Here is a 16366-nt window from a genome sequence, read left to right as displayed (position 1 = left end):
TTTTATTTGAGATACGTATATCTATTTATATATACACGTGTGTGTATGTTTATATATGTAGAAAAATATATATAGTTATATCGTTGTGACAACAGGTCTGCCTCTCAGATTGATTCTGGCTGAGGGGAATGATGTGCTAAGTGATTTTTGAGACGCTTCAAATGGCTCCCAAAGCAGGGTCTCATCTTTCTGTTTCCGGATGAGATCAATAGAGTAAAAAGCTTGAGAGGGACAGCGAGCGAGACAGAGAGAGAGAGAGAGGGAGAGAGAGAGAGGACATCTCGCTTGCTATTTGTACTGAGTGATAAACACAGTCTGCAAGGAAGCTGATGATGAGGAATCATCAAGAGGGGAATAAAATGTATTCAAGTCCTCCTCATCAAGGCTAGAGTGGATGCTAAAGTATTTAAAAAAAAAATGACTATAATATTTATGGAGCTTCACATTTGGATATACCAGTCATCTTAACATAATACAAAATGATATTTGAAGAGAAATAGCATCATCATTAGTTCATGTCCTTACATTTTTACCTTGTACAGATCCTCATTGCAAATACTTGAACGTTGTCCCGTTTCAGTTTAAGAATGGAGCAGATGACTTGTGTGCGCTCCAAAGGATTTCCTTAGCTGCTAATGATCTTAACCCAGTGGAAGGATAGTAATCCACTCGTCTTTTTTATTTGGCGCACGACTATTGTTACTATCGAGGCAAAACTGCAGAAGTTGACAACTGTGTGCCAGTAGTTTCATTTGTGCCAAAACATCTATTAACATTACTAATCTATTAACTTCACTTTCAATAATGTCCAAATATTTTAATTTATTGTATTTATTATTTTTCATTTTTACACAATTGAAGTATTGTCAAGTGGTGTAATTGTCTACCATTTTCGTTAAAAACATCCAACTGATTAGTTTAGCACATTTTATTTTCATTATGCACAACTAAAGCATGTTCAAATTAAATTAAACAAATGGAAGATTATTTTTCAGTGTAGTAAGACATTTACTTCTAGTTTAATGGCTCTCTAGCTCCTCTCGAGATGTATGTGAAATTATCAAATTAAATGTTAAAACTATGCATCATATGAGTTAATTTAACTTTTTTGTAAGTCTAGGATAGTACATTTGTTGCATTTACATGTGAACTACGATGAAACATGTGAATTTCGTCATGATTAATCAATGTGTAACTTATCTAACCATGGGCAATACATTTTAATGGAATCATTATTTCATAAGTCTTTGTTATGTTCTTATTTTAGAGCAAATTGTTAAGTCAATCCTGACATTATAGTGGCTTAACATTGAGTAATATAAACCTTTGCATGATTGTTTGAGTCAAAAGATCCGTGCGTAAATCAAGTTTACCATCATCCATGGAGCGGGTTTGACGTCCTCCTCCTGACGGTCCACGGCGCTTCGTTCTCCCGCAAAGTTTGTCTGATCACCCAGCCCTCCGGTCCTCGTTATGGATCCTCCCTGGGATTACTCACCTGCGGTCCGTGATTGTTGGATAGATTGTGCGCAGGTTTGGGAGAGAGAAAGGTGGAGAGAGAGAGAGAGAGATGGAGAGAGAGAGGTGGAGAGAGAGAGAGAGGTAGAGGTGGAGAGAGAGAGAGAGAGAGTGAGAGTGAGAGAGAGATGGGGGAGCGGACGAAGACAGACACAGTTGACGGTTGCATACTTCTAACATATATAATTCATTTCCTTTTTGCAATCAGCAATAGAAAATGAAACAACACTAACATCGCATTCAAACCGTGTGATATTATATTATGGTGCCTTAAGATACGAGTTTAGGTTTGTACAGGATACACATCCCTGTAGTTGTAGTTTGGAGTCCTAAGTGCTTGTAATGGTAATTATGATGTATACTCATCCCCGTAGTTGTAGTTTGGAGTCATAAATGCTTGTAATGGTAAGTATGCTGCCCTCCAGTGGACCAATGGGAAACAGCAGTCTCTTCAAGCAATAGTGACCTCTTCGTTCGGTTTGCGACGCTAATGCTGCAATTTAGGATGTAAACGGGTCCATCTAATACAGGTACAGTGCAGAGGTAACGGAATGGATATTGGGACTATCGTAAACCAACAAAACAGTTCAAATAGATATTTATAAGTCTAAATCTTTGTTATGAAAATGAGATAAACAGATTGTATGATTATAGCTTTTTTTTATTTCTTTCATGGTACAAGAGGACATTTATTATTTGTGTTAAAAAAAAAATTAAAAATCGGAATATCTGGACTTGCATCTTGAACAAAGGAGCATAACTGACCCCCAAAATGTAAATAAACACTGAAAAATTAAACACTAAAAAAAAAGATCAGCCGAGCTGGGCGGCTTCCTTATTGGGAGCAACTACTAACGACTACTAAGGTCTGGTTCGTAAATATGGCTTATTTAGACAACTTTGAACATTCTTTACCCCTCTTGATTATCGGATGTCGTGAAAAGATTATCCTAAGCGATTATTTTGTGGTATTAGGGGCATTAAGTGAGATTTTCCTTATCGTCCGAGCTACTCCGAAAACAGCCGGTGCCCACAATGAATTTGAAATTGTTAACCTTGTTCCTATTCTGAGCTGATTCTGGCTTCAGCACTTCAGTGTTTGCCATGAGTGTCCACACCACATTTCACGAAACAGTGTAAAGCACACGTTATTTCTTTTTAATATGGACAGGGACTTCGCCCACAATTTCCAAGTGGATTGTATTCCATTCACCGGAGTTTGATAGTGGGTCTACATACAGTGGGACTTGGGCTACTATAATTAGAAGTTTGTATTGGAAACTTTAGTCTCCAAAAACCCAATTGAAATTCTCGAGTACAGTTATATTTCCTTTACAGGAATCAAGCTGCAATCAAACAGAGCAGAGAATGAACCGTCTTTAACTTTAGTATTACTACCTTTACCAGGTATATATCTACTTAATTTTTGGTCCTGCTGCAACAAGCCATGAAGTATTATTGGAATATTGACTGGCTGTAGGTGAAAACAAAGAAAAAAAAAAAAAGAGCACTTCAGTTGGACAACGTAACATTTTACAATTTGCATATAAGGTGTGATTGAAACAAGTCCTAGTCCTCCTCGTCTTAACAGAAACCAAAACAAGTACAGGTGTCTGCGAGAAGAGAAACAAAAGCTATCCCTATGCAAGTCAAACAACTAGTATAGTAGGTACAAGCAATAGGCAACAATGAAACGACCCCCCCAGAGTGCCAAGGCCAGCCGGCTCACGTGAGAATTTAAATGAAAATTGCAACAAATACTGCATCACCTGATTCCACATTTTGTACAACTGTATTTTTTTAAAAGTCATATTATGAAATAAGTAGGCTGTAGTACTTTCTCGACTGACGACATAATTCACTTAATTATGTGTGTTTTGTTATTTTTCTGTCATGCGCAGTGCCATGTTTGTAATTTCATAAACGTGGCTCAGTCTTAATTTGAGTTTTTGGCTCATTTTTATGCCTATAAGGTAACTTCTACAAGGTCCTATTTAAAAAAACTTTGTTTATGGTGGTGGGTATATATTTTTATTTAAATGGAAAAATAGGTTAGGTAGCATTAGCATATTCCCATTGACAAACACTAGTTTATGAACCAACTAGATGGGCAGCTTACCAACCAGCTATCAATTTGCTACCAAATAGCTACTTTGTTACCTAATTGCTCACTACTGACTTTCAAACCAAACTTCATGGACTTCACAAGACTTGCCAAAGAAATGCCCATTATTCAACTAAGGTTTTGTACTAAACGGAGTTAAATTCACCTGAGAGCCGACTCTCTGTCCGACCAGGCTCTGGCATCCTCCCACTCCCCACAAATCCTACACAACTCTGTGTCATGCCACACCGATACACAAAAGACACTCATGAGAATAACAACTTTCCTAAAACGGAGAGGAACAACGGGACATCGGGAGAACGGACAGCGTCTCGTCTGATTCCCGCCGATCATAAGGATTACATTCACACACTCACGCCGCAGGTTTTTGTTGTTGTTGGACGTTTTCCACTACGTCTGCGAGTTCTACACTTCCGAGTGGATGGGTAGAAAAAAAAGATGAATCCGCAGAATTTCTTGCAACTTCTTAAGTCTGGACTTCCAACGATAAAACCTGAAGCAAAGTGTGCCAGCGGTACGTTAGCCATAAAAATATTGCAGTAAAAAATAAGTCTGCTTTGAATAAGAACTACAACTCCATGTCCTGAGCCTCGTCCTCAGAAAAGTCCGACATGGAGCTCTCGGACGAGGAGTCGCCGCCACCCTCCTCCTGCTCCTTTAGCGCCTCCTCCGTGGCATATTTCTGGATGTACTCTGACAAAGACAGACAGACAAATTCCAGTAACGTCTAAACTCTAACATTCGTCACACAGAACCTCAGAAGAGCTAATAACGGTAAACACACGCTTTATCGTTGTTCACGTATTGCAGCTAGATAACACATGCGCATCATATTGCATCACATGAGACCTTTGATCTTGTGTTTGTAATCCTCCGGTCGATGAAGATACATGGCGGCGGCGTCCCCGTTCAGCGGGTCGATGGGGTTGGGGTAGGCGAGCAGCTGGGGTAGGAAGGACTCAAAAATGTTGGTGAGGTCTGGAGGTGAAATGCAGTGGGGGGAACAAGTAAGAGTTAGCCACAGATGAAAGACAAATGTGTTCCATCCGTTTCCTTTAGCGCATCCACACTGTCACCTTCACTTCAAAGTTGAACATTGTGCATCACAGGGTCATTGAGTCACTCAGGAAAGGCTTTAAAGGAGGGACAACGCTGGAGTGAGTGACATACCGTAGAGTGCCGTCCAAGTCTGGTTAATGACGTCCAAACACACCGTTCCTGACCTGAGAAGACACGCAACACTGTCAGAATAACGTCACCAATGAATAACACCACCACGTGGTCCTGACATACAAAGTTTCAAGGTTATCAACAGGGGACAAGAAGGATGTGGGGCAACAGTTTTCCCGAGATATCACACACCTCTGAACACGCCAAGACTGCAATGTTGAAAGTAGATGGATTTTTGTTTATTGAATGTTCAATATTTATGACTCTGCGGAAAACCAGAGTCATGACTAGGGTTGGGAATCGAGAACCGGTTCTTGTAGAGAACCGGTTCCCACGTTACCATATCCTTGGAATCGTTTGCTATTTTGCTAACAATTCCCTTAGCGATTCCAGTCAGCAGGAATTACGTCACTACGCACGCTACGCAACATGCAAAATAGCAAACGATTGCAGAGCAATCAAAAAATACTCACGCTTCATCAATGTTGGGATGAAATATTTTGTTCATGAAACCTGTTTCCAAAAAAAGCGGAGAATGAGGTGATTTATAAATACCGCAGAGCAACATTTATTATCTGATATCCCACAAAACGAAAACAATACGCACCTATTGATGGAGATTTGAAGGGATATTTGTCTGGTAGATCTACTCTGACCTTCCACACGCCTCCTTCATAAGCTGCTGGAATGAGATTTCAAAATGGAATCAACTAAAGAAAGAACTGGTTTCCAAAAAAAACATGAGGTTGAATTTAAGTAGCTCTTACTTCCAGCGGGTCCGTGGAACTTGACTACAAACTCATTGAGTCCACTCAAGATGGTGACTTCATGCTTGCTCTCTATGCTAAAGTCTGAGTTGAGGAAATACACAAAAGGCAGGAAGTAGCTAACTTTTTAGTTTCCACTTTGAGGTGCTAAGTGTTGTAAAGTAATACTACTACAACTACTACACAACCCCATATACTGCTGGATCAATAGTGAGTTTGGCTTTTGTTACCATGACAACCAGGGTTTCAAATGTTCCTTGCAATTGCTGCATGATAGTGTCTCTGTCTGATAGAGACTGAGTCTAGCTGACCAATATATAAATAAATGGGTGTTACGATTATTATGTGAGTGAGCTAGTCAAAGTGTAAAACATCTCATCACATTTTCAAAATTAGGCAGATAAAAGATTATAGTAAGTTCTGTTGCTATTCATGAGTCATATTCCTTTTGGTCTTTAAGCCACTTTTGGATGTGGACAGCATGGCTGTTATGTACAGCAGGTATGATTGCTTGCGGTTGGGTCATGATCATAGGGTCATGAGTTGAGTGAGTGACGCGTGACAAAATGACAGCTGAAAAACAACAAACCTCTTCTGTCGTCTGGCAACCTACAATTTCTGCAATGCAACAAAAGGAAGTGCTAATTGCGTGAATTATACAGAAGTGGAAGACAAATTTTGCAGGGTGAGAATGACGCTAAATTTTGATTGGTGCTTCTACAAAACGATTATTTAGTCCACCGCTGAGTTGTGGAAAACCTGACGAAAACAGCTTCATCTTCACATCAGCTGTGCTACATGACGCCCCGCCCTCTGCCATATTCCGGATGGTAACAGGCTGACCAATCAGAATGCAGCGTCTCGCTGCAGGACAAAAACAAAACAATTGAGCTCACGCTGCCCGACAAAGCCCTTTTCACGTTAACTTCAGCCCACGGCGGAAAAAATGAAAACATACATAAAAATGAATAAGTAAACAAAATCATTACGCGACCTTTTAAATCAATGCCTAAAATCACATTTTATTCATTTGTTGTGTTTTCGAAGTCGGCAAACGTGACTTGTTTACATTAAGTGACCAAAAGGTCTTTGTGAAATGCCAGTGTGGGGACACGGGGGTCACAAAGTTATATCGTCAAAACAATTGTTCCACTCATAGGCACCCCAAATAATTGTTAGCATAGCTCTCGTTTTTTAAGCTAGCAAGCCTTAATTAGAACGATGACAAAATACAAGTGCTAATCCGACATAAAAAGAGTCAAAACACCACCAAACTCAACCCTTGCTCTCAACAAAACGCACTGTCGAGCGGTCGTGGTTAGAAAGAGTGCGACGACGACGAGTTAGCTTTGTCTGCTTGTTTTTCTCGCTCGACAACAACCTGAAGCTAACTTGGAGTTAGCTGCTAACATACAGTGGATGACAACAATGCTAACATTGACCATTTGACCCAATGGAAACAACATCGAATGTGGACAGAAATATACTTATTTATATGAACAATGCAGCTTCGGAAATATAATGCAAATGCCACTCAAAGTAGTGTCATCTACACACATGTGGGAAACTCTTTTCCAACATCCCTTTATTGTTGAAGAGCAAAATCCGGTATCAAAGCGATGCCTGACACTGTTAAAGCATATTTTTTCAAATCTAGTCAGTCGTACTTTTAGAAAGGATACAGTTTCACCACGTCGGTGTCCATTCGTCTCTTGCCCGGACTTGGAGACGACATTTTTTTGCCTGTATTCCTTTCTTAAGTGAGCTAAAAATACTGCGGTGATGCTTCTTTTTCCGCCGTGGAAACAGCTACAAAGCCTCTGTGACTGAATTGTCAGCCTTCCCAAGGACTCCATAAACTAAAGATTGGTAGTGACATCCTCCACTTAGTTTTTTTTTAAAAGTAACATTTCGAGGAGCTTTGGAGTTGTGGGCTCGGCCTCGTCCGTAGGACATCAAGCTCAAGCAAGGGAATCGCGAGGGGAGGAGTTACGTAGACATAAAACACACACGCAATCTCGTCACTACTCTTCATAACACGGCAGATTGAAACCTTTCGCGACACTTATTATCACGAAAGTCAACATTTAATCACACCATTCATTTAAAGTGTAAGCTTTAGTGTTTGGCGAAATAGCACACGTTACGGCGTGCGGAGAAATTTCTGTTGTATTTTAGATCCGTTACCCAACCAGGGCAAAGTTACAGGCACGTCTTTCGGCTACCGTAGTTTCACATGCCACGTGATAAATAAGGGGTAAAGTTACAGCAAACGAATTTTTTTTTCATTACTCTAATTTTATATTACTAACAAGTCCGTCTGTCTGTATCCGTCCGTCCGTCATTGGTAAATATATTGAATTATCATGTTTTGTCGCAAGTGCAATAGCATGGTTGGCCACAAGAGTGCGGTGTTCTTCTGCTTTTCTCCTCCTCCTTTCCTCCATAATGTGAGCAGTGAATTAAAGCACAGGGTAGTCCACGAACCATGCAAAGCTCCTTAGAAGCCCCCCCATCTAACAAAGTCAAACCAACAAGGTCACCCAAAGTCGAGGGGTTATTAACCAGCACATCAAGCATCCTCACAAGCCAGCTTGAGGACCATTTCAATTTACATTGCTTGATTTGATTGGGGGGGGGGAAACATGACATTGACAAGGCTCTGTTCCTCTTCAATACGACTTGTCAAATTTGCTAAGAATAGCCCTGGTCATATATATTGACAAGATTGAGGGTAATGAGATATGATGTTTGGCTTGGAAAGGGTGGGAACTATTACAAAGGAATTATTTGTCGAGAATAAGCTGGATGTAAGTGAGCCTATTATTATCCCTTTCCTTGAGAGGGATGGCTCGCTCTATTTAGAGAGATAATCAAGTGACAACACAAAACAATGATGCTGCTTTGAAGTCTTTCTTTTGCCTGGTCTGCCATTGTGCTGCCATTATTTGGACATTTGAGGCAATTATGACCCTGTTTATGTTTGCATATCATTTTATGAGCCGTGTAAGGACACATCAAAATGATATTTTCAGAGGACACATGAGAATGAGACATTTTAAAGGACACATAAAAATGAAACTAAAAAGAATAAAAGTTGGTACTAATTGTGAATTTGTGGATGAGGTCCTCCTTCGTTAAATAATGTTGCTTCTATAGCGAGAGGAACCTTAGAAGTTTCATGACGTGACAAGCGGCTTGAAAGCTGTGCCTCACTCCTTTCCGATCCGTTCCCTGCGGTAACTATGGAAACTATGTGTTTTAATCTAGAACATGATTTTTGATTGCCGACACGCAGCAGGGCGCTTCGAGTTTTCACACATCCAAAGGAGGAGATGAGCGAAAGAAAAAAAGGTGTTTACTGTCACAGCAGAGGTCACATTTGTGAGCTCTTGGACAAAATGCTCCCCGCAAAGTTTGAAGGGAAAACACGTATTTGTTTATAAATACATGTGTCTAATTAAAGATGGGCTGTTTGATGACGACACGGAGAAAGCTATCGGCGGAGGGTTAGTCTGTGATCTCAAATAGTCAATACATCTAAAGCCTCCCTCTTTAATTAGACAGAAAGACTAAAGCCCATCACCATGACGACAAAATATAAAGACAGAGCCGAAGGAAGGCGGATTGCTGAGCATCTCTGGAAGCAGAAAGGGCACTGTGTGTCGGCATACATTTTGGAGATAGCATCTCACCCCGCCTGCTATTAATAGCTTCTGCTAATTTATTTTGTCACTCGTCACGACGCACGATTGGCTCCTCCGGAAGTAAATAAAAGATTGCCTGGATTGTACGTGAGCTGAGAAATAAGGCCTGCTCGTGATTTGTTAAGGAGGAATGAGATGGGAGAAGGGCAACACATCGCCGCCATTGCTCAGCATCAGCTGACCACCCACTGGCACAAGGGGCTCCCTCCCACCTGTCTGTTGCTACGTGCCAAGTGTTTACCATGCCGCCCATGCTTTGCCATAAAACAATCTTTAGCACCTTCTGTGGAGACACGCATTAAGTGAAAATCTATTTCTTCACATTTCAAAACATGGATTGTGGAGAACAGGTTTCCTTCTGGGACAACGGCCTTAAAGACCAATTCGATGCAGTGTAGGGTCTGAACACTTGACAGGCTGATCCTTTAAATGTTTAGAAAACCATGGGAAAAAAACGTAGCTTTGACTTCACTTCTGTTAGCAGATTATTTCACTTGCATGCAGCATAACAGCTCTCTCACTCTCGCTCTCTGGCCCTTTCATTTGAACAAGGATATTACCTTTGATGCAATGAAAGCTTTTTGCAGTTTGCGCGGTAAGATCTGACTAAAAATACGTCAAAAAGAAAGTGTTTACTTAATCTAATGAGAGCCACTTTAAATGTAGGTTAGCACGTATTTATTCCCATTTAACATGAATTAGAATGTTATTGGTTAATACCGAACACAGCCACATCCCCAGTTAAGACTTTGGGCACACTTTTACAACCATATCGCGGTTGTGTATTTTTACTTCTCTATGTTTTTTTTTTGTTTTCAATTGACTTGTACAAATTCTACTTTACATTATTAGGGGATAACATTAATAAATGTTTGTCATTTTATGTACTATATGTATAAAAAATCCTGGAATTTGAACAGGGGTGTGTATACTTTTGATATCTCTCCATGGGACTTTTTCTCACCTAGGCCATATACTCAAAGAGCAATAAGAACAGTCATGGCAGTGTGTGTGAGAGCTTTTCCATATTGTCTATTCTTAATGGCATCTGAACGCATCTAGCGGTCGGCTCAGGACAATTAATTTTGGACGTGCAGCACAGTACTTGTTGAGTCTGGTTTGTTTCCACGTGCTTGGTATGGAGCTTAGCAGTTACTATGGCTTGACGTGCAGAAAAATGACTGGTGACACTAATTGCCACAAGCTCTTGCGTCACAATCTTATCCACAGGAGAAATGTGTGACATCCAATTGCAAGGTGAAGCGTTGCGGCTGTGAGGCAACAACAAAAGGAGGATGAGACCAACTCTTGCAATTAGCACGAAAGACGCACGTGGATATCACGGTGCCAGAATGTGTCGAATCATCTGTACCTCACTCTGTTTGCTTCTGTGTAACAAATTGAGTTTTTGGAGAGCGTCATCCCCCAAGTGCTCCCCTGGCTGCCTTTGTGACACTTGCTTTGCATTTTCCCCTGCCTTCCGCTGACACATGCTGGGAAGGTGAGCCATCTGTTGGCAACATATTCATGTCATTAGGCCTCAACCATGACAGCAAGTCTGGAAAAGACATAATAAGGCGTGTGCGGCCAGCTTCTTGTCAAATGTAAACACTGGGAGCCTCTGTAATATTAAACAACACTTTTGTAATTGTACGTATTATCTGGTGGGGGTTATCCGCCATCCATTCCAAATGACCAACCCAGCCTTGATCAAAACAAAAAGTTAATTAGAAGTTGTGTCTTCTAATTAAGATCGAGATTTTTCCTAACAAGCAACACATTACAAATAAAAATGTCGTTTTGTTATTGAAACAGGTTAATTGCATTTCAATTTCATGTGATTTGTGTAAGAATTTGCGTCCATGTAAATGCTGCATGCAGTATATTGATATTCCAAGTACTAGCGAATATCAGTCCATGAGATCTGACAATACACCAGATATTAACTTGTAGGTATCAAAACAGCATGTTTGTGCCACTTGTATCACATCAGAATCTGCAGAATGTTTACTATGAGAAGGTCACCTTTACTCACTTGTGATGCCATGGTGAAAGTGCATGCCGATGCCCATTTCTAGCCAAGTTTGACTCTCCAAATCGGTGGTCTTTGTTGCATGCGCGATGCAACGTGGTGTCATCTTCCCTCAGAGACATGATCACTGCGCCGCCTCTCTCTAATGATTCTGCTTGGGGCTGACTCACCTCCCAGCCGATAGACAGTGCTTTATTAGTTTCTTCAGGATAAACGCCCGCCATTCCAGCCCTCCCAAAGCCACATCTCAAGGGTCACTGGACGGCACCATCTTTTATTTGGTTTATTTATAAACCAGCATCCCTGTGCCTAGCCAAGCTTTCTGCACACATCTGTGCACACACCACCGTGCTTCGCATTGATCGAGCCGAACCTCCTCTCACAATGAACACTCAACGAAAGAGTGGCGTGCCTTCAACGCCTAGGATCCAATTTCTTCCAAACCGTTTCTTTGTTAAAATATCTGCAGAGTGATGTTGAGATCTTGCTGTGTAGCATTAGCATTTTTTTCATATGGAAAAAATAGAAGAATAAAATCAGACAGAATTACTACAGTACTCAGGTTGATGTGCTATTTCGTAGCATTCCATCGTATTTATTACAGTCAACTCTCACTAGGCTTGTCAGTGAACAAGCTCATGACTCAGTTTACTGGTAGTTTTCCCCGCATTAGAAAGACCTGAAATGTCATTTAATAAAGAAGCACGTACAACACTGCATTGTAAAACTACTACTATAAAAACGAGAAAAAATGCAAAGAAATAAAATGTCACTGGGGTTCTTCTATAAGTCACAAATAACTGCCAGACTCCTGTCAGATTACTAAAACGTGTACTAATGTTTTGCCTTCTCTATTAAACCACTTCTTGTATTTATATCTTTTCACCAAACATCTTCCTCATAACATAAATTTAATTGAACAATAAAGTACAATACAGTAGTTATATACTAAAATAATCATATTCTCTCAAGTTGCCACTAATTTCCATGATGTCAGAATTTTAATTCAGTTTTCTTTTCAAAAAATATAATGAAATATAAAAAATGTGCATACATAATTAATTGGACAAATGTCTTTATTTTTTTATTTCTTTATTTATTTAACACTAGGTTGACCCCATTTGTTTCTAGTCACATTCCCCTGTGGATCAAGATCTCTGGATGACTGTCCTGGATTGGGAGTCACATTAATCATCCCTAAAAATACACATCGAGGTGTGCCCACTCGCTCTCGAGAGAAGTAAAAGGTTGTGTTTGTTGTCAATTGCAGTGTAAGGAGCTTCTATGGTAGGGAAATGGTACGTTCAAAATCTGCTGCATCTCACTGGGCAACGCTTCACTTATAAGCAAAAGAAGGTGCTAGGTGCGCTGTAGTAAGACATGATGAATGTTTTGGAAACACTTCAGTGTGCTGCTTTATTACGCATACTGTAATTGGCAGCATCATTTCAGCGCATAATTTGTCAAGAGAATAGTGCTATCTTGGGATATTGTATTTGTGGAACATAATTAATTATATAGAAGGGGATGGTGCAACTTCAGCACTATGCGACAGAACACTGTTGTATTTTTTCATACAGCTCAAAGTCTCCTATTTGCGTGTTAGTCTATTTTTTTACGCACATGGCAACCCAAGTGGTACATCCATTGCCTAACAATGAGCCAAATGATTTGCAAAATATGGTAAGCGTTATGAAAATTCGAAATCAGACCATCCAGGTTTGGCTAATCAGCAAAGGAGGTTTCATTTTATTTGTATACAAGTCCATGTTTTGCCCTTTATGTTTCAGTCTCTCTCGGGAGATGCTTTTCAATTTGCTCCTCTGCCTCTGGGAATTCATTATTTCTGGCCAGTACTGTTTATGATTGTCCCGTTCTATCGGGTTCACATCGCTTCTACAAAAACTGCAATTAGTGCTGTAAAAACTGCAAGGTTTATGTCAGTTGTCGCTATTTGGGTGCAGTTACGCTATTTTAATCTAGTCAGTCGAGATGGAAGTTGGAGTTAAATGCACTATTCTGGTTTGTTTGAATCCCAGGCTGTCTCGTCTTCTCAGAGAGGTGTCCTCCCAGTGGGATGTAGAGTGCTGCGAGGCAAAGATAACTCAGCTTCTCATCACCATGTGCTCAGTCAGGTAAGAGAGCATCTATCTGGCCCAGGGGAACGGCACACACAGTTCTCTCTCAGAGCTGGAGGCCCACTGAGCCCCTCTGATGACATTTCCATCGCTGTAGATGAAAATTGTATGCTTTAATTATGTCTTTATCTCCCTCACGCCAGCCAATAGGCTAGCGGCTAAATTTTGGAGTTGGCGCGCTAAGAATTAAATTCTGAATTAAAATCAGAATTACAATGCAAGATGCAATTAAGAGATCTGCCAACGGTGATGGACTTCCTGTGCTAACAGCAGGGTGTACACTCGCTCACTAGCCTGGAGAGCCAAACATGATCTTTTCTGCACAAAAGAAACGGTTCCGCGGCTCAGCCCGGCTCAAAACAACTCGCGGAATCAAATTTGTGTATTTGCTGTGACGTACGTATTCTTCATGAGCAACATCACAAATCATCAACAAAAGTCCATCCGCATTCAAAATTATGATAGTTTGTGAACATCATTCAACATTACATCAGTAGTAAATAACCAGAAACACATACAGTAGAGTCGTTAAAACCCCAGAAGCTGACAGCCCTGGAAGCATTGCTAACAAGAGGACTTTTTTTTTTTTTAGCTTCTGTCACCTCTGCTCTGAGACTGTGACCAGACTCAATCACTGGTACAGTGTTGAGTCTGGAATTCCAGTCTACACACTCACAGTGTAGTCACTAGTACCTCATCATTATGGAGGAGATACAAGAGTAGGGAGAGAGTCATCATGAGTGTTACTATGCCAATTGCTTGAGTTATTTCCTTGACAGCTCTTCTATCTGTAAATGTAATGTAAACACCTTTAAATAAATGTAGACTGGGAGTCAGTGACATGAGAATGACTGGCTTCAGTCACGTTGACGTGTCATCAATCTCGTGTTCGTTACATCGCTCCGAAGATGAAGGAGTGTACTGCATGCCACCTTGATGTAAAATAAGCATTTGGTCCCAAGAAATGTGGGACCTCATAAACTTTATGTAGTAATACTACAAATACATATACTAATTGTGCCAAGAGGTATGACATGTAGTTTGACATTAAACAGCAAAAAACAAATAAACCTTAATTGTCACTACCACCTTGAAAGATGACAACTTTTCTTCAAATAAACCAAATCACTTCAAAATTTGAACATATGAGAATCATTCTGTTGTACAAGTTCGACACAGGATTTGTACACAGAGGCTGTTCCAATTTAAATTTGATCTGTGTCTCTTAAATTATATTTATGGTTGAGTTGGACGGATGGATGGATGGATGGATGGATGGATGGATGGATGGATGGATGGATGGATGGATGGATGGATGGATGGATGGATGGATGGATGGATGGATTTACCTGGGAGGGCTCCATTAGTGAGGACGACCCACATTCAAGTGAGCTGGATGCAAATGACTGTGACAGTGGAAGTGGTTCTGGTGATGTTTGGTAATGGCTGGAGACTGCAACTGAAGTTGAAGATGATGATTGCTTGCCGCAGTTTGTACTCTGGGAGTAGATTATAAAGTGTGGCCTTTACTGCTAGGCCAGTCACGAAACGGCTATTCAAGTCATGCTGTGATGTGAAATGTCAGGTACACAGAGGATGAGGGGGGCGTAACATTTTTAAGCCTAATGACTTTAACATTAGATAAATGGAGCACTGTATTTTTTGCGTTGTTTTGTTTGTCTAACAAAACTTCAGGCCGTACATTGGGTTTTGTGTCAATATCTAAAAATGTCGTATTTTCCTTCACACAAATTTCCCCAAATTTCTGTCTTGTGTCATCATTACACAGTCCTGATTGTAAAAGTGTCCGTTTCCCACGGATGTGAACGCTCACTTGCATTGTCGAGGACTCATCCCTTTTGGTCTCATCACGTTCGATTCTCCAGATGAGCACTGACATCCTCGTGGACGGACACGAGCGATTTGACGTCAGCTGGCGCCGCCGACAAAACAGACACACAGAAATAGCTTGCCCCCACCCAACCCCCGCTTGCTTCTCCACCTTGTACTGCAGAGGAAGAGTATTTTGGTCAGCTTGTCTCCTGGTGTCAAAGACGTCACAGTCGCAGGAGTGTGAACCGTGCGCACGGCAAAGTTCTCTCACTCACTGTCAGAACATCCACTCATTGGCAGCACCGTGTACCCACATACTCTGACAGCAGGCCTGCACTTCTCACTCATACAACACAGCAGATGCGGCACCCCCATTGGGACACATTGCTTCAGGGAGGCTCACATCATTACGCAGTAAACAATGCCTTGACTTTCGCCACCTTCTTCATGTTTAATAAAAGTTTGTGTTACAGAACAGTACCGGACACATTTTCATCAAAACGTCATGATCATCGCTTCTCTGTACCAGCAAGTATTCAAATGTACTCGGTAAAGGTATTAGTGCGTCCCTAGTTATTTTAAAAATGGTTGGATACAGCTGATACGTACATTGATCACCGGGAAAAATGCTTGATTGGATATAATATTGCTTTGAACAACGCTCACTTTTTGGCAGGTGCTTCTTTGCAGAATGACAAAAAAAAAACACACAAAAAAAACGAAGAGCAACCAACCATTTGACAAGTATGAGAAATAGATCAGGATTTGTGTGATCACATGTTTCTAATGAGCGGATGAGGAGGAACTAAACTGTCTCAGAATGAGGCAGGCAGCAAGATTTCAAAGAAGCTCTTTAACGTATAGAAAGGAAAAAGGCATGGCGTAGCTGCAGCAAACGTTTGTGCCAGTTCAACGCTGCAGCAGCCTACGTGTTGACTTCATACAATCACACCAAATGTCATGAGGATGTGAAAGACACTCTTTAAAGAGGCAAGATACGTAGAGGAAGAAGCACACTAATAGCTCCGAAAGCTCTGGAACACCCACCTTCTCTGTGTGGAAATGCAAATTTTGTT

The 16366-nt window shown here is 40.8% G+C and overlaps 1 protein-coding gene across 2 annotated transcripts; it reads right to left on the bottom strand.

Moving 5' to 3' along the window:
* Nucleotides 1-2158: 2158 nt before the first annotated feature.
* On the bottom strand, nucleotides 2159-7690 carry LOC133156788 (ubiquitin-conjugating enzyme E2 H-like). Of its 2 annotated transcripts, none has more exons than XM_061282760.1 (7): nucleotides 7263-7690; nucleotides 5581-5657; nucleotides 5421-5492; nucleotides 5287-5326; nucleotides 4814-4866; nucleotides 4493-4621; nucleotides 2159-4336 (listed from the first exon to the last, which is right to left on the bottom strand). In XM_061282760.1, the coding sequence occupies exons 1-7, from the start codon at nucleotides 7313-7315 to the stop codon at nucleotides 4212-4214; spliced, it is 549 nt and encodes a 182-aa protein (XP_061138744.1). In that variant the 5' UTR covers nucleotides 7316-7690; the 3' UTR covers nucleotides 2159-4211. The 2 variants fall into 2 exon arrangements, with proteins under 2 accessions (XP_061138744.1, XP_061138742.1); XM_061282758.1 differs by having other exon boundaries at nucleotides 5421-5495; nucleotides 7263-7584.
* Nucleotides 7691-16366: the final 8676 nt, after the last annotated feature.

This window comes from Syngnathus typhle, linkage group LG7, assembly GCF_033458585.1.
Source record: "Syngnathus typhle isolate RoL2023-S1 ecotype Sweden linkage group LG7, RoL_Styp_1.0, whole genome shotgun sequence".
In the NCBI taxonomy this organism is placed as follows: Eukaryota; Metazoa; Chordata; class Actinopteri; order Syngnathiformes; family Syngnathidae; genus Syngnathus; species Syngnathus typhle.
The sequence above is the reverse complement of the archived record's forward strand: the minus strand, read 5'-3'. Positions and strand labels throughout refer to the sequence as shown.

Excerpts from the sequence above, each read along its gene's own strand:
- LOC133156788 (XM_061282758.1), bottom strand. The coding sequence starts at position 7,315 with ATGTCGTCTCCAAGTCCGGGCAAGAGACGAATGGACACCGACGTGGTG. Across the intron at positions 4,867-5,286 it reads CATCCCAACATTGATGAAGC|GTCAGGAACGGTGTGTTTGG; the intron begins GTGAGTATTTTT and ends GTGTCTTCTCAG. Across the intron at positions 4,622-4,813 it reads GACTTGGACGGCACTCTACG|ACCTCACCAACATTTTTGAG; the intron begins GTATGTCACTCA and ends TTTCACCTCCAG.